Source organism: Haliotis asinina, chromosome 13 (assembly GCF_037392515.1).
Source record: "Haliotis asinina isolate JCU_RB_2024 chromosome 13, JCU_Hal_asi_v2, whole genome shotgun sequence".
Taxonomy (NCBI): Eukaryota; Metazoa; Mollusca; class Gastropoda; order Lepetellida; family Haliotidae; genus Haliotis; species Haliotis asinina.
Genome location: NC_090292.1, coordinates 38767313 through 38790499, shown reverse-complemented (window position 1 = coordinate 38790499; position 23187 = coordinate 38767313). Strand labels below are relative to the sequence as shown.

The 23187-nt window shown below is 41.1% G+C and overlaps 1 protein-coding gene across 2 annotated transcripts; it reads left to right on the top strand.

Moving 5' to 3' along the window:
• Positions 1-1027: 1027 nt before the first annotated feature.
• Positions 1028-16785, top strand: LOC137260031 (uncharacterized). Of its 2 annotated transcripts, none has more exons than XM_067797714.1 (5): positions 1028-1116; positions 12577-12747; positions 13076-13226; positions 13501-14022; positions 14634-16785. In XM_067797714.1, exons 1-5 carry the CDS (start codon positions 1107-1109, stop codon positions 14653-14655), a joined length of 876 nt encoding a protein of 291 aa, XP_067653815.1. In that variant the 5' UTR covers positions 1028-1106; the 3' UTR covers positions 14656-16785. The 2 variants fall into 2 exon arrangements, with proteins under 2 accessions (XP_067653815.1, XP_067653816.1); XM_067797715.1 differs by having other exon boundaries at positions 1044-1116; positions 13501-14026; positions 14634-14728.
• Positions 16786-23187: the final 6402 nt, after the last annotated feature.

Here is a 23187-nt window from a genome sequence, read left to right as displayed (position 1 = left end):
TGGTAGTGGAGGTGGTGGTGGTGAAGGTAGTGATGGCAACAGTGGTGAAGGTAGTGATGGCAACAGAGCATGATAGTTGCACTGACAGCATCTGTATTAGCGGTAGTGATAGCGATAGTGATAGTGACAGGGAAATGGTAGTGATGACAACAGTGGTAGAGACAGAAAAGGTGGTAGTGATAGCAACAGTGGTAGTGATCGCGACAGTGATAGTGATAGCAATGGTAGTAGTGGTAGCAACAGTGGTAGTGGTGGTGTTATTGGTAGTGGAAGTGTCACGGATAGTGTTATAAGACGCACTGGATACCATGCAATGGTAGGTCTCCATACCCAATAATAAAACTTTGGTCTTAGTGTCTGTACATGTCATCCCAGTCAGCAGGACGCCGCAACGGTAATCTGTTTCGGAGATGACGGTGTTTTACCACTCTAATAATAAATACATTTATTGATTGGACCTCCCGATGACATAAGCAACGTCAGATTTTCATCAGCGAAAAGGCAAACATCCTTCTCGGCTTAAAGCCGGAGAGACATCCTCATTAACCCGCTGAGAAGCCTCCAAACACACAGTCTTCTTTGTCCTTTGTGTTGTATTTTTAAAACTTACAACTTAAGATGACATCAGCCACGCTAAGAAAATTACAGATCTTGTGTGTGAAAGTCTCAATTTATTGGGAACGGGAGAGTCCACTTTGACCTTTTTCATTAGGGGTGACAGGTTTGCATTCAAATCACGGAGCGATGGTAAAAATAAATTGAAGAAACTTTATGCGCTTAAACTTGATACTGCTGATAACGATATTGCTGTCGTATCTCCCGGGCCATGTCACACTTAATAATTAAGTAATACATTAAGGAAAAAACAAAATGCAAAATCTCACACCACTATTGAAGTAGGATAGTCCCAATGAGACTGGCGACCGTTTGCTCTCTGCTTGAGTGCGCACCAATCAAATCGCTGGATTGGCGTTCGGCGACCCCGGTCTATTTTAAGGTTGACGTGCGAGAAATGTACACAAATACTGCCATGTGCTCCGCGCGTGAAGGGTGATCAGCTGACAGTTAACGACATCGATGTTTCTTTGACAAGTGTACATTTCACAATGGAAAAAGGTATGTCACTTTCATTGTTTCTTTCAAAAATACAATTGGGTTCACATATTTACTATTTCTATTCTATCCTCAAAATATATATGAATAATATTTGTCGTATGATTGACAAACTCTATTGTGTTTTTATAAAACTCTGTAACAGCCCTGAACAACACATTGTTATTTTCTCACTGGCCTGAGTGACCTTGCAACGAAGTTATTTCTGAGTACATGTATATATGAAGTCACATGTGGTTGACGTGATGGTGTCGCGGGCTGTCATCAACGTGCTTACTAAATATTCTTTTGTATTTCCATGTACAGTAATTGTTTATCAGTTGCAGGTTTCCTATCCAAAAATACATAAGTCACTGTATGAAACATTTACGTGACATCAACAAGAAACTATACTCCTCGCACGAGGTCGGCCCCAAGTTGCATGTGACTATAGCAATCTTACTCAAATCATTTCCGTGTGCATTGAGTCGAAAAGCGTGCACGTCATATAATTTGCCTCCTAACATTATCTGTGTATGACTATTATCTGTGCATAACTACATAACAGCAATGCATGAGATGGATTTCTAGGGGTCATCACGCGGGGTCAATGATGTGCATTCACATCATTTACTTGGCCGTTCTTTATATCTGCCTATGTTTTTTGGCTGTTCCGCTATAATGTAATCCTGCAACTCTCCCAGGAGCGAATGTAGTACCTAAAGTAACATCGTGTTCTTGAGGTGTGGCATCTTGGTAAAGATTAACATCAACTTCAAATTGCTAAGTGATGTTTCCGATGGGCTTTGTTTTGTGTAACTGGCATTTTGGTATTACGATAAGATAGCAGGATGTAGCGAATTGCTGTGATAGCGGAACAGGGTATCAGTATCTATAACCTTACGTAACTTCCTCACTATCCACTAGTGATTGCTTTGCACTGCACACATTGTCTAATGCAGGGTTTAGTCATTAATACCGACAGCTGACGGACATGTGTATTTCATTAGCAGGCTGCATGAAGTGTCATTTTTGTATTGACAGGGTTTCGATAGTATGTGATGTATAAATGTTAGGCTAAGAACTAGTATCTGAAATGAACATATTTTAGAGAAAAAAGTTCATAGTATAAAAAAAATATTTATGTATAAGACATAAATTATCGTTCCAGTGGAAAAGAACTAAAGCAATTGTTTTCAACAGCGCATTTGACCAAGCGCCTCAGAGCAAACCTTGACATCAGACTCTACAGGGTTTTTAACATTTTCATGAGAAGGTATAGGTATATATTCATAAATATTCCGGTGAACAGAATGTTCGTCTCGTTACTTCGTTGCTGAAATGTATAACACATCTTGCGCTAAGTTGACACACACACGTGAGTCAGGTCGCAAGACCACGTTTATGGGTTGGGAAATTTCATGATGCAGTAATATAATTACTTCATACTTTCCATGACCTCGTAGCCGATGTTGGTATTTGCACGATGAGATAGCTCCATGGGTTGGAAATCACACGGGTATCAATAAATCAGAGCCTGCTACATCAGTGACAGTCAGTCGAGCGGAACACGACAGAAGGAAGTGTAATTGCCAAGGTGATAGGGCTAATGAAAACATCAGTGTTATCTCTCTCCCCGTGATTAATTAACTGCCATGGCGGGTGTAGATATGAAAGGACCACCTTGTTTCACACCAGACGAGTATCTCATTATCGGATATCCTTTGCGGTCTGATCCGTTGTTGATCTATTACGTAAAACCAACCGCCTGTCATTTGGGTGCGTCGTACCAGAATGCACCTCGTAAATGTCACGCTGGGAGCATGGTTTATATTCATTGTTAGAGTGTTATTGTTATGAGAATTACCTCACGTGTAATAACTTTTAAAGTATTAAGAAGTCCGAGAATGACGTTGGTTTCTAGGTCGTACACTACCTGTCCACACAATACGCCCCCCCCCCCCCCCCCCCAAGCCCAACCCTTTCATTCTGTCTTGAAATTGGTTAAAAAAATGTTAAATGACCATTGAAACTCGGGCACGTTCTCTTCAACACAACACGCTGTCGCAGGTCAACGTCGTCTTTGACGTTTCCTCCATCAGTCATAGTGACCCGCTGACCCCGTGGAAGTTTGACTAAGTTACAGCATTTCGCTCATTTTTTCTTGTTCACCATCCTCAGATTCGTTCTGCACGCTTTGCATGCACGTTTTTGAGAACACGGACAGCTCACAATATACAAAAGCCCCCAACAGTGTCGGTTCCGCCCAATAACCTCGTCTATGATGTATGACAAAATTATTCGGAACATTTAGGGTCAGGTATGTTTCCGTTCCGCTTAGCGACATCTTACCTGTTGCCGTGTACCGCCAGTGATATGTATCCCATGGCAACACAAGCAAGCCAAGTTATGATCATTCCGACAGCCCTCGACTTCACAGGTATTTGCAGGTCACCTGGGGTCAAACGTATCGTGTTACCAGGTAACTGATTTAGCGTGTACATCAATAATCTCCCTTGTGATGGTGACGTTATGCACGTGTAAGTCAAGGTATGAACTAGATACCAAGAATTGACATGACAGCTATTATTTACGGTCGAACCTTGCACGTAAAGTCCCTGGAATGGTATAGCTTTCATCTGCTATGAATTCTAATTCATAGTGTGTCTAGTCACTGTACTTAACCCTCGCCCGTATTGCCTTGATGGCATCTAGACGCGCTCTGTCGAAGTTTGAGGTACTTCTCAGTGTGCCTTGTTCGGGACTGAACAATGACCAAGTTTCTGATAAGAAATATATATATAAGAGGAGTCCGCGTTTCAGTTTAACTATTGAAACAAAAGAAATAACGTGCAAGGCACGTTCTCTGATATTTCAGCGACAGCACCCGACGTCACAGTGGACAGTCTGTCCTACACTGACTTTAATGAGTCACCGCACGACTCTGAATTTATATATGACTCTGGTAGAAACCACCAATCCCCTTCAGACTGAAAAGGAATCTCAGGGAGAGAGTCAGAAGCTGGGGAAATCTAGACTTGCTTCACTCTGGCTCCAAATTTGCTGAGGTGCAGCTGTTTTTCTACCACTCACTGTCCGTCTTTCCGAAGGCTGGTTTAAAACACATCAGATCGCGCTCTGCGACAAATGTATGATCTGCGCTGCCAAAACAATTGGTGTGTGCATGGAGACCAAGAATAATAACGCTGCAAATTGTCTTTGATATTCCAAAGAAACCCTCCCATCTGTGGTTGAATGAAGGTCCACCTCTCTGGTTGCTCATCTCTGTCTGGGACAACTAATGAAGCCATCTGTCCGGTCGCACTTGACCCTCAATCCCCAAGGGCATCTCAATTCATCGATAGATCGATACTGAAGTCCAGATGCCACTCTGTAATAACTAATTGGCCTAATAATTGCTGCGGGAATTATACATGCGTTGCAGGATATCCGACGACCGTTTTGAGATTAAGGTCATATCTTTCCAGTGTCAGTGATGAGGGGCCATGCTTGAGGCGTACTTTTATTAAGCCTAATATATATTTTAGCGGTGTGACATTTAGTTGTATATTTATTGGTAGCCATGTAGAAATTATTTTCAAACTTGAAATTTATGTGACTATGAAACTCGCGAAAATGTCCTCGTGTCTTGTGGAACCATGGTGAATGCACCTGTGTTCATGTTGCTAATTATAGTCTCTTCGCGTCTGATCCCCATGCATGTAAATCACCCCTATCTTCTCCCCTCTGTCCTGACGTAAGCATCTCATTTTACAATTGTCCACTTGCGGCCATCCCTGTGGTGAGTGTGGAGATGACACGAGGAAGACTGTCCACTTGTTCTCCCATAACGCTGTGATTGATCTGTTCATTGTCTGGACCGGTCACCGCCTAGTGGCCATTGTCCAGCTATTGTCAACAGAATCGCCTCATTGACTGCAGCTTTGTGATGGTCTAATATAATGTAAACAGCATCTCCCTATGGGGGGTTCTTGAAGGAAATCACTTCCGGGTCACCGTCACATGGTATTGTTTTAACCATGTGCGGTTCAGTAGGGTGCCATTGCTTGGCCGACGTCCGGAAGATGGAATCCTGTCATAAAAATCCTTTGTGACAGCCTTTAACTTTCCGTTCCTGCTGTCATAGAGTCCTGAGAGATGTCACATTGAGTCTTTGAGGGACATTTAGAAGTGGAATACATAAGAATGAAGATATTTATGGATATCAACTTCTTTATATGATAACACAACGTTGCTGATGATGAAGGAGTAAGCATTAACTCCGAAACGTTGTGTTCTCATATAAAGAAGTTGATATCCATAAAAATCTTCATTCTTATGTCACATTGAGGACTGTAATATTTCCGATATTTACCCAATCGTAGTTAGGTTTGATTGTGGAATGCCTACCACAATCTTATACGTTCGGCTCAAGATTTCTACTCTGTTAGCAGCTCCGTGCCCAGTACTTGCTAATGTTTGCTGTGTGGACATTAGTATCAGAAATACACAGATCTTATTACCGCACATAACATGATGTTGGCATTTACATGTATACATACGACCTTCATACAACCACTCGCTCATACAGAGCAATAACCTCTCATGCAGTCCCTGAATAAAATGTATCCAAGAAAGTCCATGGAAGTCTTGAATCCGATTCATCCATTACTGATTTCAACACGCTTGTCACTTTCATTGTGCATGTCCAACCTTTTTCATTTTTCTGAAAAAAATTATTCAGTTCCCTAAGTAAGCCCCGGGAAGTATTCCTTTTAATTATATTTTATTTCTATTTATTCTGATCCATTTTTTTATGTAAAATGAGTTCATTACAGTGACGTGTCGTTCAACGGATCAAGTGCTGCCACCTTACCGATTCCTATCGTCTTGTGTCAGACAGTGTCAGTGTAACAACACCATCCAGTTTACTTCCACTTGAAATATTAATCTATTTGTATAGTAATTGAAACTCAAAATATTTTAGTATAATACAGTAAGATTAGAGAAAATCTGTACGGGACATTAGTAGTTCAGGAGCATGTGATGTCATGATTTGAAACTTCACTGCATCTCATTAACTCGTGTCTGTGGACGAGCATACCTGCTGAGTCCCTGCCCCCATCACGTGTTGTTTGATGTTGCTCACAACCGTCTCTATATTCCAGGGATCACCGGCTTTGATAACTAAGAGTGACAGATGAGCTCTAATACTGTTTTACCTCACTGAGTTTCTCGTCTTGCACACGGCACTAAATCAATGCAAGTCGTTAACCTCCGTATTTGCTAACAGTAGTGTAACGGGGGTTATTTGTATAAACCCCTTAAGGGAACACTTCGTTTCATAATCATTTTCATAATCCTTTGAGCAGAAAAGTTTACCTTTGTTCTTCCGAAAACATATTACACGGATGATTCAGTTTGGTTCATCACAATTATGTCTGTCAGCCGGTCAGGTTGTTCGTTGATCACTGTAGGGGGTCGTGATTTGGAAGATTCGGGTTCTCTTTAATTTCGCATCTTTCAACATGAAACTGACAAAGATGTGAGAGCGTGAACATGCTAAACAAACAATTCCAGTGACATCTGAATATCAGCTGTAATTCATGATCGAGGGCGGTGGAGCTGGTAGCGTTTACGGAGCTACATGATAATTATCGACAGAAAGAAATATGATTGTTCTTTGTTGACAAGGCTTCTACATCTGCCGACCTAGAGCCCTTGAAACCGCTGGGGGCGATAATTCCGTGAAATCTCCGCCTCTAAGTGCAAGCCTCATCGCAGGCACTTCATTCTAAACGTCTACACGCGAGCCGCTCATATAATACGAACTGAGGGACTAAATCTGATTTCAGCTTACACTCCTAGCAGTGCGTAGACGTATTATCTAACTATGACAATAGTAAAAAATACTGCTGTAAGGAGCTTAAGTTGTTGGCTGCTTCAGCTCAGCATGACGTCACCGACATCACCTCGCGTCATGTCGTTATCGCGAGAACAAACGGCATTTTCTCCCGTTCCATCTTGCAACTGCAGACAATAGATTTTGAAGTATGAAGCTTAGGAAGTATCCCGAGGTGACTCATTGGAGCTAATCTCAGAACATTTTGATTAGGAACTGGAGCGCTTGTCCTCTCTCACTGGGAATGTCACAGTTGGAAGCACGAGCGGCGGCAGGACATCTCTCCAGAAGAGTCTTTTTCAAAAAGGAAAACCTTAATTTGCTATTGCCTTTAATAAACACAGACTGTCCGGCCCAACTATCGCTGTATGTCCACGTGCTGATGAGTAAGTGGCCCCATTAACGCTACTTCTGTCAAGTTTATCACTTATGTCAATTCTCCATCGTCCACGTCTGAAAAAACTCAGTCGTTAATTGGTTTAATTGTAAATAAATGGCAATTAGTAACTGTAATATAGCATTCAACATTACTTCCAAGCCTGATATCCGCCAAATGATTTTTGTGAATGTGTTTATGGATGCACTATTTTATTCAATATACTTCCGCATAGTCATTAACGGCACGAAGCCATAGTGATTGTGCTTTCGTTGACATTGTTTACACGAAAAAGGGTTTGTAATTACAACTTAAGGCGATTTCTAGCATTTCACGGGCGGAAATGGCTTTTAACTTTTCGTGTTCAAGATAAAATATGCATTATGGGGTTGTTACAGGCTTGAAATCACTGTCACTTGGTCCTTAATGACTGATTGTCTTCGTCTATTACAAGCTAAAGACTGTCTCCTCTGCCCTATGAAAATGTTCCACGACAGAAGATAATGTCCTTGATAGCTTGCCCAATATTAAGAAAACACTTCTTGTCGAATCCAAAATACTTAACGTGTTGAATCAAGGGAAAACACTTCATTCAGGAAATAATAAAAGAAATAATATTCATAGATTTGGAATGCGGGTGATAATCAGCATCGATATGTTTGTCGTTTTGACAATTTACAGCGTTTAATGTGTAAATCAGTGTGTTGTGTTGATCCCAGCGCGACTCGGTTCTATGGTACAATATCTGGGCAAAAAGCGCAGTCAAACGCGGGCTAGATTTTGTCTGCAGGATAATGGGACGGCGGTGAACTCTGACCTGATTCCTGCATGTTCAAAAGTCACGATGAAGCTACTGAAACAGATACCCTGCCCCTATAATTCAGAAAATCACTTTATTCCATGCCCAGACAATGCGATCTCGCGAGATTTTCCCACATGTGTACTCGACACGGAAATTGTTGCTATCGTCACAAGAGCAACCTTTGTCGATGCGACATTGGGCTGATTTCAACAGCGGCTATGTAATTCCAGGACGAATGTCATTCAAATGTCCAGACTTAACAGCGATAATTGTAGGATAATCGGGCGAGGTGGGGGAGCATTTTAGCAACCCTTAATTACCCCATCGCAAGTTTTGTCTCGGACTCTTCGAAGGGGGGACACTTGAACCCTGCTATATTTATCTTACACGACAGGGTCGAGAATCCAAATATAATTACAATCTGTATTGGACGAGTATTTATGATCGGTGGGATTATTTAGAGAAGTTAGGAGCTTAATCATCCAAGGAACACGTGCAGCCACTTGGCTGGATCTGTAATTATATCTAGACAGGTTTTGTGATGTTCGTATCTGTGCGCACGGAGCCCACCAAAATGCTGGAATATCTTTTATCAACATTTAAATCGTGATCCTTTGTCCCGTTTTCACTATAAATATTTTTTTGTTGCAGTAAACGTAAGATATCTTTATATTGATGTAGACATTTTGTTGAAATCACGACGTCAAACTTCGCCTGGAACACAATGGGAAACGGAATCAATCTAAATTAATGTATTAATTATCTGAGTTTCATTCATGGAGCAGATATTTTTTACAAAGTGCAAATTATTAAGGAATTCAAATGTTCGAGTGCTGGCTTTGAAAGAGATTTTGAAAGGTCCACCCACTTTAACTGTTTACATGAGAAAGTATTTATCAACAAAATAATCACCCGAGTAAATTTGATTTACTATCAAAATCACTTCAGACACAAAGCAATCCAGATTATATTTGAACGGCGACAACACTTGATTTTTTTAGCAATACTGGATTCAATTTGAGGCTGACAATAGACTGGATAGCGGAGACTGCAAATGACCCGGGAATGAAAAGTCGCTGTTGTCAATTGCCAGCTCCCGCGATCAGACTCATTCTGGTATAAAGTATCGGGGTTGTAGAGGTGATTGACAGATGCAAACCTCTCGATACCTTCATAATGAAATAAATGGCGTCGTATAATAGATATTTCGAGTCTTGTGCGAGCAAGGCTGATATCTGTCTGAGAGTGGAAATATAACACTCCAAGTGCCGTCTTTGCATTTTGCCGTATCTCTTATAACACAATACAAGTTTCACGCCTATACAAAGAGGGCATTTGTGTGATGTTTCCCAGGACAAAGCAAGCATGATTAATCCCCGTTATACGGTGTAGAATTTCATTGTTGTCCAAGATTTAACAAACATCTGCGCGTGCGGCAGCATTCAAGGCCCCATGTGCCATAATTAATATGGCGGAACGACGAATGATTCACAGATCATGTGATCGACCATCAGAACTCGGCGGTAACTAAACTTCCGGAAGGTGTTTGGTTAATGTCAAGAAATATGACTTCGGATGCTGTTTTGCTAATATAATATTATCAATAACTAACAGAATTAATCCGACCCACCTGTGTGTCGGTTTGACATATTTACTTGGAAACTGAAATAGCTTGAGGATATTCTCGCCATGACAACTTTGGTCGTGACACGCAATATAGCGACGTTCTGCAATAAGTACACTTGTTAATGCTCTTGTTCATGTGAGCATGAAATGCTATGAACCAGTATTTTCACTCAGTGTTGTTTGAAGATAACTTGTAAACTCTTTTATTTGATATTACCGCGCAACGACTCATACATGCAATTTAACGGTCAGAAATTTTGACAAGTCAGTTCAATGAGCATGTCCATTTCTGTAATTAACAACGATTGTAAAAGATCCGCGATGAAATAAGTCATTAACTCAGCAATTCAATCAGGAAATATTTGCCCATTACGATTGTTAAATGCTCTCTGCTGCACGGATCATTGACCCGGTCCGCACGGGTTGCTGTAGTCGTGACCCACGACACACCGCCGCAACACGTAGGTCGTCCACCCAAGCGTCCGATTTAGTTTCATCTTGTTCCCATCCCCATCTTGCAAACCCTCAGTGTTAATTTCTCTTAGCTGTGCAACACACACGTAATGCCATCGAAAAAAACATTTTACTTTGTATTTCCGATGCGCATTTCATGCTGGCAATGTTTCATCTTTCGCTCAAGGACGATCTTTCGTCCACGTCCTCACGCCCTTTTTGGGTTAATTTACCATATTGCTATTTAGGCAAAACACCCTGTTCATGGTTTCCATTATAGACACATTTAGTAATCATCAAGATACCAACGAGAACCATCTTTAGGGAAATATTAACGACCACACATTTTTTATGTATATCTGTGTTCAGCATTTGTTTCCTCTTGCACAAATGCAGATTATATACTTAATAACAAACCACACGAATGTACTGTTAACCGGGGTAACGGTGGTATTTCGTCAAATCACACACATGAGTAAACACGCGTGGGTCGTTTCCTTTGAACTTTGCCGACACGCAGCTTCCCCTTGTCCTGGGGGAAACCTGTGTTTGGCATATTTCTCGTGAAGTTACTTCGGATATGAACTGGGCCGACATAAGGGACATGATGCACGCGCATGACCGAAGACAAAAGCTCGCTCAAATGTAGAGGTTGCACGCGACAGATGCACGCGCCGTCAAATATCGCCGCCAGTTGTTCTCCAGATGCGGGTTTTAGGGGAAAGGGAACCGCCATTGTATTGTAGGTACCCCTGAAACGATATGGTGACCTTTAGCGCCCATAGCCAGGGTATCCCCAAAGCTACCCACAATAATCTGCCTTGTTCAATGGGTGATTTACAAAGAGAAATATTAGTCGGTTTGCAGCTCATAAACAAGCCATCAATAAGATGCGGTCTTAAACATAATAACGAAGGACACAGGAGCACGCCCTGTATCACCAGGGTTAGTTGCTTGACCGGGGTCGCTGACCGCTGCAAACAATTCGTGATCTTGTTTCAATCTGGCTGCTTATCCAACCATCTCTATTCTACAGTTTTTCAATTGTGATGCCATTATGGAAAAGTCAAGTATCATTCTGCACTACAAGTTTCGCATGTGGTATTTCAACAAAATGACCCCAGCAAACAAACCCGCCTTCCCCATTCTTACACATAAGGGCTATGGTCCGAATAAATGTCAAAGGTGAAAGCACTCCCAAACACCCACCCAGTTTGACAGGTCTAGTACCACTGAACCTTCCCCACAATGTCAACTTGGAGACTTAAGTACCAGGCGTTCCTATTGCTAGGAAAGTTTTACTTTTGAAATATGCCCCCTTTTTACCCTGACGTCATTGTAATCAAAACGATGACTAACAGACAAAGGGTCATTTTAAAAAATCCGATTCTTAAAGTGGTAGACGGAAGAGAAAAAACGACGCCCGATGAGTCACTGAAAAAGTTGACAGTTTCTTTTTAAAAAGTGAACACATCCCCATCGTTGCCTGAAGTTGGCTGCTACGCAATCAGGCCTTATACGGCTTGACAATATTCAGTAATGACATGCATGTACAAATTAGAAAGTAGGAGTCACCCAACCATAGTTGGGAGACAATACAGCTTCCCCCTCCCGACAGACATGGGGGCTCAACCGTCTGAAGATGACCTGAAATCAATACAGCACACATGGCCACGATAGCCTTTCATTGATCAGCGCTTCTCTAGACACCATACACCCGTACGCTGGGAGGGTAATCACCCCAGCTAAGAACAATACCCTCTGTCTCTGTGAGTCATCAGCACGGCCCGGCCTTGTGCGGGGGAGGGGTGGGGGAGTCAGGGTCGAGGGTAAGGGAGATAGGGTCACTACTCGAGAGTCTAGGGTAGTCGAGATGAGTAAGACGTGACATCATTGGTTTTGATTTGCAACTTTCATGCATACATGAGCGCGTAAAAGTGAGGCTGATGAGTTAATATTTGGACTTTATCGTTTAGATAATGTGCATATCACTCCCACATGACGTCACCACGATGTCTGGACAACTGGCGTTAATGTGGGCAGCCACTTTAAACTTTGAAATGCTTTTTGTCCATTGCACAAAAAGTTGTGAAATCTGATGTCATCCAATGAAATCCTAATCATGTTCTGGATTCATTAAAAGTTTTAAAACGTTTGCTTTACAATAAATGCCCATACAAACCCCGCGTGTGTAATACTGCATCATGTAAGGTATAATGTTCATGTTTTATTCCATTTGTTCGTGTAACACAAAAAGTCACAAAGATGACGCTTCCTATTATGAGGAAGTTTTCACCTCTCTGTAAGGTGTCATTTATGCTTCAGAATTATGTCCGCCGCTTCTAAACGTGGACTTGGACCTCGGTTACACCATCAACTCTTCTAACCGCAGCATCAACAGTGTTGTTAACGTCCTCTGCAACAACCGAACAGTCAGTGTTCTCAAGTGCCTTTCAAGTCGAGTCTGGAACGGCACCAAGGCGCCATGTACACCAGGTATAACATCGACCATCATCATTATCATAAATAAATCGATTTCTATAGCATTAGTTCCAGTTCTCGAAAAATAAAGTTAGACACTTTATGTTTTCTTAAAAAAGTATTTCTTCGGTTTTGATTCGAAAATCTTCATGTTTTTTATTGTCCATAAATCAAGTGGAAACAACCTGTTCACCTCATTTTACCGTACTTCCATCAAATATGTGCGTATGGTCTGCATTCTTGAATTCACAACCATTCTGTTCACGAACACCATGCTTTCAAATTTACAATAATGTGAAATTGTGAAATGACTTTGTGTGATTGGGGATTTGTTTGGATTCAGACGTGGAGGTTGCAGAGGCAGAGGAGGTTCAGGTGGAAACCATCATCATTATCGTGTGGGTGCTAGGCGGAGTTCTCCTCCTCGCACTGCTCGTGCTCCTTGCTGTCATTGTGACGTCACACAAGAAGGACGTGAGGGGGAGTTCACCAAGGTATGTGATCCATTCGTCAACATGCAATGTCTCGACAGATTGTCCCATCAGCGATAGATTTCTGACTGAAACCGTTATCTCCACACTAACTGAAGCAGGTCATTCTTAATTGTTTGGTTTATTCGCATGCTATTTTGTGTGTTCATTGCTTCTGGTATGACCAAACAAATCGGCATACAACCCTAATAACTGTATGATACAAGTCCGCAAAACATCAACTATTTTGAAAACACGTATTTTGAGATTTTCCCATTTCTAGTTCCACACATTTCAGAACGTCCATCTTCACCGTATCGTCCAACCGAAATTCACGAGGGGGAGACAACCCAGCCTTCACGACTGAGAACGAATCTCCACAAGGTCAAACGTCCTTAGCCAGAAATAGTTCCCACAGGTCGTCGTTACGTCCTCCGTCCTATCATGAAGCTGTGTCAGGAAGGATCATATGTGTGCCCGGTATGGCCGCCAGGATGTCGCCCAACGTGGGTAGAGCTACACCTAGCGGTGGTAGAAGAGAGATTAACAGCCCAAGAACTCGCCAAAACAGGGAAGAAAATTGCAGGTCCAACAACGGTGCTAGGGGGCGCTACGTATATGATTACCCGTCATGTTACTGGGAGGAAGAACCTCCACCTCCATATTCACTGGTGGTCGGAGACAGACCCGAACCGTCTTCTAGAATTCCAGCAAGCTCGTCACATCAACCCCGAAGCTCAGCGACTGCTGGTGTAGATTCTTCCCGAATACAACACATAGAACGACATAGGCCTCTTCAAACCTCGGCTCCGATAGCCAGGTCAGTAAGTGAATTAAAATACTCCTTGTTATCAAAAATGAGAAACGACGTCCTATCATACTGAGGAAAACAAATTAAGGAACACCACTTCATGTCGGAGTTCCTATGTTTATTTTCAAATTTCCACCCACAACGTTGTTCAAAGCTGATGTTGAAAGTGGAAAATATTCTAAGAACACGTGATTTTTCCAGTGTTCCTTTATTTGTGTCTCTAAGTATATTACAGAACGCCGTAATCGAGAATTCTGAATGTAAGTTCTCCTGATGCACCAGAAATATAATCAGTTTGTACGCCAGATGTGTCACTGCATCTTGGCTTTGAAACATGAGTTAGTGGTGTGATATATTTCTTTAGCCTGTCATTTTCTCGGAGACGGTAAACCGGGAACATATTACACACATAATGCTGAGAAACTTGAATCACTTAGGGCGATTGTTTTTCATCGATCTCCTAACAAAAGAACGAGTCTTTGTTTAGTAATTACCCCTCCTACGCTCGTCCTTCTAATCTCCACAACCGATGCTGGCTGGTTATTAACTATTATTGTAACCTTTATTTCATTTTGTTTCCGCTCTCATATTTCTAAACTGAGATTTGTTTTACGTTGCAGGTTAGAGTATGATTGTTTCTGACTGTGAACAGTTTGGATTTCAAAAGCACCGACGGCGCGAGATTTGCATCACGGCGAGACGAGATACGCCGAGACTAGTGCAATTGTTCCAAAGTGACAGAACACTTTTAACGCTTTTGTGATTTTTCACCAAAACACGGGTGATTGTCATCTCTAATCACGTGACCGTCCAGAGACAATGTTAAGAAGTCCCCATGTGCAATATATTTCAACGTGCAATCTGACATATGATATTGACATTCCTTGTGTAGTGACCTGCAGTGGGTATCATCAGAGACCATCTATTATATGGTCTCTGGTATCATGTAGAATCAGACGTGCTTTAGTAACGTGTGCAGTGACTCTGTGTGCCAAACTATGTAATGGCTGCCTGTAGTACTTGGTGGCATCTTGTATCTGCTTATTCACAAGCTAGTCATGTACAAATTATCAGTAGGTGTCAATTTTGTGTATGCGTAAAATCGGTGCTACCAAACAGTATTACTTCATCAGTACCACAATACTCATGGTCCAGCTGCTGCAGTGGATGTAGGTTCCTGGTAGTGGCCGACTTTCCATGCGGGCTGCCAATATCCATGTAAGGGGCGGTATTCTAGGATTGTTTTGAATTTATTAAATGCCTAGTCACAAAGCAAAAATACCTATTACCAATTCTGCCTCTTGTGATTTCTTCCAAATATCCTAGTAGTGTATCAAACTGTCATTTGAAAGCTGTGTGTCTTCCAGATTTACCGTCCATAAACTGACATACATTTCACTTAATTTTTCGCCAACCGTATCTGCGGACCTAAACTAGTCAGAACTGCGTAGGATCAAAACCCTCATCTACAATTTGATGTTGTAATTTGGATGTGGATTACGATATTAACAGACGTGAAGCATCAAGGTCCGTTTCATGGCAATACATCCCAAGCTGATAACAATCAATTTTGGCAGTCCCGTAGTGAAGGTGAACGTGTACAAATCGTGTAAGTATGTAGATAAGTAGATAGCAGGTCTGAGTGCTAGAGTCATCCAAAGAACACTGTATATAGACCACTCCGTGCTTCCTTGACATAATGTCAGGAAGCTTTCGCCACCATTCGTCTTGTTCCGGGATCTGCCGTGCAGGTTACGGAAAGGGGAGAGCGGTGGCGAATGATCAGTTAGTGAAACTAGTTCAGCAACTTGTCGGATGTTTCCGTCAGCGCGGATACGACCGATGTGGGTTTTGCGGCATTACCTATACGGTATTATTGACAGAAGTCTTCCATTAGCAGATAGATCATCTTCATGTACATATGCATGTACTGTTATTTGCATTGCACTGTGCGCCTGAGCATTAAATCAAAGTTGTGTGTATATATCATAAAAGTATTACATTTCTGTTGTGCATTCCGTTCTTTTGAATGTTCAGAATGTTTAATCCAGTATGTAAAGGTTGTAATCGTGTTTGTTTCAACTAGAAGTGTCATAGTTAACCTCTGTCGCCAGTGACCTGTGTCATACATTTCACCGCTAGCCTGTTTCAGTTTCCACTCTTGTACATTGCACCGTGTGATAATCCTTTGTAAATGTGTTTTGAAATCTGATGTCAGCCATGTCATGTTAATCTTTCACTTTCATACTGCTCCTGTAAGTGTGCCTTCATATGTTTTGATACAGTAATATATTTACCTGTTTACATGTAAACCTTTGTAGTGTGCCTTTCACTCAAGTCTGTGATGTCTGTCACTACAGACACGTTTCACCACTCGACGTTCATGCCCACCCGAAGTGTCTGTTACGGAAAGGGGCGAGTGTTCACGATACCATTGTACATAATCACATGTATCTTAGAATTCACTGGAAGTGACGAACATCAACTCTGGCAGCAGAGCAATATGGCAAATATGATCATGTGTGATTTTAAGGGTGCTCTTCAAAACTGATTTGTACTACACACCTGATCATCTAGATTGCATACAATGAAATCCAGTTTCGGGGTATCTCTCTAGTCTTTGATAAAACTGTTTTATACTTTTGTACGATTTGTCATTATATGCAATGATCTGTCCCAACTTCGTGTGCCTGACGGTATGTCCATGTTGTTACTTGTTTTTTCCCTGTCCATTTTTATTATTGTCTTCCAAATAAAGACGTTTTAAATGTATATACTTTTCCTTTGTGGATATGTAATTATTGTATACTGTGAATGCCTCACAGAATGTTTCACATATCGCAGTACCGCAGCATTCAAAGTCAGCGTTTGTCAGTGATAAGCTACCGAGCTCATTTTCCTTTAATCACCGGTGTTATTATCAGTTGTTAAGAAATAAGGAATGATTGGAAGTATTAGCTTTACTGTTTTGACATTAATAATACTAAATAGAGGTAAAAAACAACATTGCCATGAAGTTATGTTAGCAGAAAGTTCGTGCAATGATCAAACAGCCAATGAAATATTGTTAGTCGACGCGGACATGTTTTTCCTTTTCGTGCAGTTTTTAAAATCATGATTAATATAAATATCAGCGCATCTCTGGAGCCGCTGATGTGTTTGTGTCACGCAGCAGGAAGAGGCAACCAGTCAGTGGACCAGTCACTTCAGTCACGTGACCCAGCCCGGGACTGGCATCAGGGCTTTTGTTGTTGCGGAGATGTTGTCGCAATACCCTGTAACCGTGACAAGAACTTGATAATTAAATCTCGTGTCCACAGTAACGATCGGGGCAAAGTATCAACTGAATTTGAACAGATGGAGAAAATTGCGGGTTAGAAAATCACACTATGCTAAAGCAGGAAGAATAGAATATTATCCCTGGTTAGAATAAAGATTCTAGGTTTATTGATAAACTTGTTTAAAATGTGCTTTTGTGATATGTGTAGCTGTTCTGGAGTGCTACAACTGTGACGACAAATGGCAACTGTGGTTGATAATCTGTAGAAATGTATTGTGTCCACTGGTATTTATGCTGCAGTTAATCGGCGGAAGTCTGAAATGTTCTGCCACTGGTAAAGAGTGTAGGATATTGTGCTATCTCTGGCTGACATTGGCTTAAAGCCTTAGAGTTTTTTCAACGTATTGTAGAGAAATGCTGCTGAATAGCTAATCGCGCAAAATATCTTGTACATTTTAATCTTTTTACCTTTTGAACATGCATGCATTATATGAACGCAACAGCATGACAGTAATGCGTCATATGTTAGCTTCTGTTTGATGAATGGACGACGTAAGTGGTATTACTGGTGATAAAGATCCACACAAATCATGTTTCCACCAGGAGTCTGTTATGTGTAAAGCTTCTTCCATTTTGATGAAATCATAATAAAATTATTATTCCATTATATTTCTCTTTATCGTACATATTGAACTAATCTCGAGGGATGGCTATTTCTATATACTGCCGACAGCGCAAAATAGGCAAATATATGGTGTAACAGCTTCCGGTTAATGGTACTCAGAGGTACCCCCTGTCCAGTATATATACTGGCTGATGACCAGATGTGCGGGACCCTGTATGACACCGGAGGTTTTCATCAAGGGTCATACTTAGACCACACACAAAATATTCTTCTTTCTCATAACATGTTTTAAAAAAACATATGGCTTGGGCGAGCGGATTTTATTTTTATATTTTATGTCCCAAACCCACTGATTTATGTGGGAATTTACACCTTTTCTCTGATACAAAAACGAAACAGGAGCGTGACAATTCATGCATATTATAACAGTCAAGTTGCATTTTCTCAAGTGTAAAAAATAATGTTTTTGGTCGGGCGGTAAAAAGAATCAAGATTATTATCATATATAGATGGATTATAATACAATGCCGAAGCCTCGACTCGGTAGATTCACGAATGTATAGGATAGGTGGGTAAATGCAATTGTCCCAAGTAAGCTCAACTTATCCATGACGATATGTTTATATATGCAAACCAAAGGTGAGAGTGAGATGTGTCGTGCCCGTGTCCACCTGTAAGACACACAGCAGACACACAATAGTAGACACATGTCCAGTGCCTTACTCCAGGCAGCCTTGCAAATGAATATGTGTTATGTGTAAATATACTTCTTGCAATATAATCTATATTTTACACAATCTGGATACATATTATGCATAATGCAGAACTGAGACATGACATACTAGATACAACTCCAGACCAACCAACCTTTACCTTACGGTATTCGAACCCACACTCTGAGAGTGAGGCACCTAATTGTCAGCACACAAAGTCAGCCATCTAACTAACCCAGTCACGCGGCTTTCACAATTACAACATGTGACATGTGACCACTCTTAAATGGCATTGTGTGACCATAATCGTATGTGATACTGTTAACAAAATAAGATGTAATGGCTCAGTGGCACCCTGTATGTATCTCTACGGCACAGGGTTATATTCCATCGTCGCAAACAATGCAGACGTTTTAATTCAAGTCACACACATGCCCGAAGAACCACAGGAGTGGGTTAGGAGTAGGAGGTATCACTTCTTTACACTGTTGACAATGCGCGAAAATACATGTAGTTCTCACAATATACTGTGTGTCGGCACTTCTCTTGACGTAACCATATTGTTATAGTCAGCTGGATAATGTATCCTTGACTCACTCCAATGTAGTTCATTTTAATGTGATATATGAACAACGGATATATGTACAGTGTATAGGACGTTCAGAGAATATAGCTGAACTGAGATTTGCGGCCAAATTATATAGAACGTCAAATCGTACAATGTTATCATAGGTGAAATACATAATGCTCCGTACCCACGTTTGTTCAACTCACGCGTGACCTTGACACAACAACACGACAGAACAGTAACCAGTGATAAATAATTCCTATAAAATTTCCTTCAAGATCTGTTTCTTATCACTGAACCCTTTTAATTGTCAACGTGTAGAATCACTGCCTAGTTTTGTTGAGTTCCTAAAGCCTCTTTATTTGTGAAATAGCAAAAATAACATTTCCACATGGAAGACAGCACGCGCTAGAACATTTACTCCAAAGAAGCAATTGTTTTGTTCTGCGTGAGCCTTATAAGTGCAATGCACATTACCCATTTTCCAGAAATGACATTATATTGAGATCTTGTCACATTTGGATAGATGTTTGTCTTAGTGTTACCGTGGAAGTACTACTTTTAACATTGTCATGGATGTGTGCAATTCCACTGTTCAATAGATCGGCGACTATTAAAGGAAACATTTATATCAGTTTTGATGCAGATGCTATAATTCATGTGCTGATCTAAATTTATTCTGAGGCATGATCGAAATTTTGTGCACTCTTAGCAGTTATTCATTTTGTTATCTCTCTTTATTTGCACCGAGGCCATTTAGGTATCATTTTTTCATGATACAGTTTTTGCCATTTCTTCAATAATTTCAGCAGCTTCTCGCTATATTTCAAGTTTATTTAATTTGTTTCAACTAGAGGCAGAGCAGTTGTCCCAAATATCACAGGACTGCTCTTGAATACGTTTCATTAATATCAAGACTGGTGATCTTTCAAAATATTTCACTTTACGCAAAGCTGAAAACGTGTGCTTTCGACACAACAATAATAAAACATGTACATTTATAGTTTAGACAAAGAGACGGTAACATATAGACATACTATATGGGGAACAACTTCTTTAAGCCATGTAATGTTTCCATGCACATTTTTTATTGTTGTCAAGCATGTATTTCCGTAAAGTCTGTCTATGCTGTACTACCCAACTTCTAAAATACCACTCAAAGAAGAGACAGCAAGATGGCTTTTTTGTGTCTCTACATGTTCACTGGCTCTATTGAATAACAAAACTATGGCTAGTCAATCCCCAACTTGTTCATGGCAAGTGTATGTTTCGTTTGAGATGATTTAAAATAAGGCTAAATAAAAAAGTGCAGTGTATCTCGGACATAAGCGCGTCACTTTCACTTGTTCGCGCAAAAAATAATTTTGACTTGGCAGAGTCCCGATCATCCATTGTCCACCAGAAGAATAAATGTTGTAAGAACGGCTGTGACTGAATCTACAACTCTAAACACGTGCTAACCTTTCCAAGCTGAGAGAAAAAAAATGTGTTCCTCTCTCGTCACTTTTTTCTATCAAACATTAAAAAAAGTTCTACCGCCCTCGCCACTTTTCAGAAAAAAGTGCCCGAGAAACATTTAATTTTTTATGCAACCTCACAAGCACAACGCATACCCTCTTACGAAGAAACGATATATTTTGATTTATCACTTCTTCAGTGTGAGCCACGTCTGTGTCTAATATCTATATGTGTATATCACTTTATTATTTAGAATTACGAATCACGCTGGAAACGTTCAAAAAGCCATTTCTCGTAACCATGGAAACCTTTGGATAGCACGAAAAACTGGAAACAAAATGTCGAGTAATTCTTGCTTCCATGCCAGATGGCCTATGCGACCAGTAATCGAGTTAAAATGGCGAACCTGACAATCAGAAGTGCTCAACGTGGCTAATTATTCTCGGTGCCGAGATTCTCGAGGGGACGGGACACGCGCTGGGGCGGAGCGGTACTTTGAGTAGAACTATAGCCGGCTTCGGGTAGAAAAATGTTTTATTGTTGTGTTGAAGGCCGCGAACTTGCGTGTAATACTTAAACAAACGGCCTAATCTAATGCACTGAAGATCGACAAAAGGCACTGGCTTATATGACCGACGTGCATGGTTTAACATTGTTTATAAATCTGATGATAAGGCTATTAATACACTTGGGCGAAAGAGCTAGAAAATCTCATTTCCACTAAAAGTTCTACAAAAAGAGTGACAATGAATTTATCCTCTAACGTTGGATGACGTGATATAATCAGTTTCTCATTACGGGCAATCTTCTTGATTAATTGCAAGTATTATCCGCTGATTACATAAAGATTACAACATCGTTAGATGGGAAGGCCTGTTTACACAGTGATCTCACAGGCTCAGGTCCCATTGTCTCGAGTGAAGCATCTTCTGTTAATTAAGACACATTTCGCATCCACTCATTAACTACCTCAGCGGCAGTTAGCAGATTTATTGAAAACTACCATGATTTATGGCTAGGATTCGGTTAGTCATCTCAAAGAAAGAGAGTGGTTGTCAGTGAGGTCTGCAGATTACGTGACATCTATTACGTGTGATGGTGTTACTATTAATATGGTGTTGTAGATACATACATGCATCTCAGTAGCTACTCAAGCCTGCAGTTTGTCAGTAGTCGCACAAGGAAGGGCAGACATATCAGTAGCCGTGCACATCAATTGTCCGACACTTCAGTAGCCTGATGGTAGTCTCAGTAGCCTGATGGTAGTCTCCGTAGCCTGATGGTAGTGTCTCCGTAGCCTGATGGTAGTCTCAGTAGCCTGATGGTAGTGTCTCCGTAGCCTGATGGTAGTCTCCGTAGCCTGATGGTAGTCTCAGTAGCCTGATGGTAGTGTCTCAGTAGCCTGATGGTAGCCTCAGTAGCCTGATGGTAGTGTCTCCGTAGCCTGATGGTAGTCTCAGTAGCCTTATGGTGGTGTCTCAGTAGCCTGATGGTAGTGTCTCAGTAGCCTGATATGGTAGTGTCTCAGTAGCCTGATGGTAGTCTTACACATTAGCAGTCTGATAATAATCCGACACGTCAGTATATAATGATACATGTCAGTATCCGAACTAGCTAGTAGCTAGATACACAACAATAGTCAGATACTGGGAAATCAACTCAACACTTACGCTCATTCAGATCCCAGTTAGGGTGGAGCAGAAGAGAGCAGTGTTCAGACAACAGAACAGTGGCTACAGCCGTGATGAACACAGCGTGGACGCATTCAATGTAATTTGCAGATCGACTAAAGAGAAATGTATTTTGAGTTTTCTTTACTTCTTCCATTTTATGATACAGAACACATGTTTCTGTTTATAAAGTGTAAGCTGTCTAAACCGACACTCATTGGGACTGAAGAAATAATCCGGTTTCGACTGTGTGCCGAATTGTAGAGCTGATAGCAAACGTACAAGCTGTGGATGGGACTGAGATATACTCCTCGCTCTCCCTCGAGAAACACCAACATTTAGGCACTCGTAAACTTAGTATGGCCTTCATGCTTTGGAGCTCAACCTGCTGGTCACCTCCTTCGTTTTAGAAAACCACAACTGTAATGACGTCAACAGTCAACATGACTGCAAAGCCATGTTACGTCAGTGTGACGTCATTCCTACAATGTCGAGCAGATGAGGCTGCTTAGAATACATTGGATCCTGTGAAGTGAGAGTATTTGTAACCCGGTATTGTATTGCCTCTACGCCCTAATATTATTAGCCCGACGAAAATAAATCACATTTTCTCGGTCATGTCGGACAATCTCCCCTACTCTCAACCCAATACAATTTGTAATTAGCTTGCAATTTTGGAGAGATGCTGTAATTTTCTTCCGTGGTTGAAGCCCTGCAAATATAGATTTTGAGATAATTATTAACTAACAGCTCTGTTAAAATTGGGAAGAGCCCAGTTGATGGAGCAGTTTTTGAACTCGTGGAAATCTACATTTCCTCTTTCTACTGTATGGCTATGGCTTTGGGGCCAGGGAAGGAGA

What these genes read in the sequence shown, in the direction of transcription:
- LOC137260031 (XM_067797714.1), top strand. An exon ending in CAAGGCGCCATGTACACCAG is followed by an intron (nt 12,748 to 13,075) that starts GTATAACATCGA and finishes GTTTGGATTCAG; the next exon opens with ACGTGGAGGTTGCAGAGGCA. An exon ending in GTGAGGGGGAGTTCACCAAG is followed by an intron (nt 13,227 to 13,500) that starts GTATGTGATCCA and finishes CACACATTTCAG; the next exon opens with AACGTCCATCTTCACCGTAT.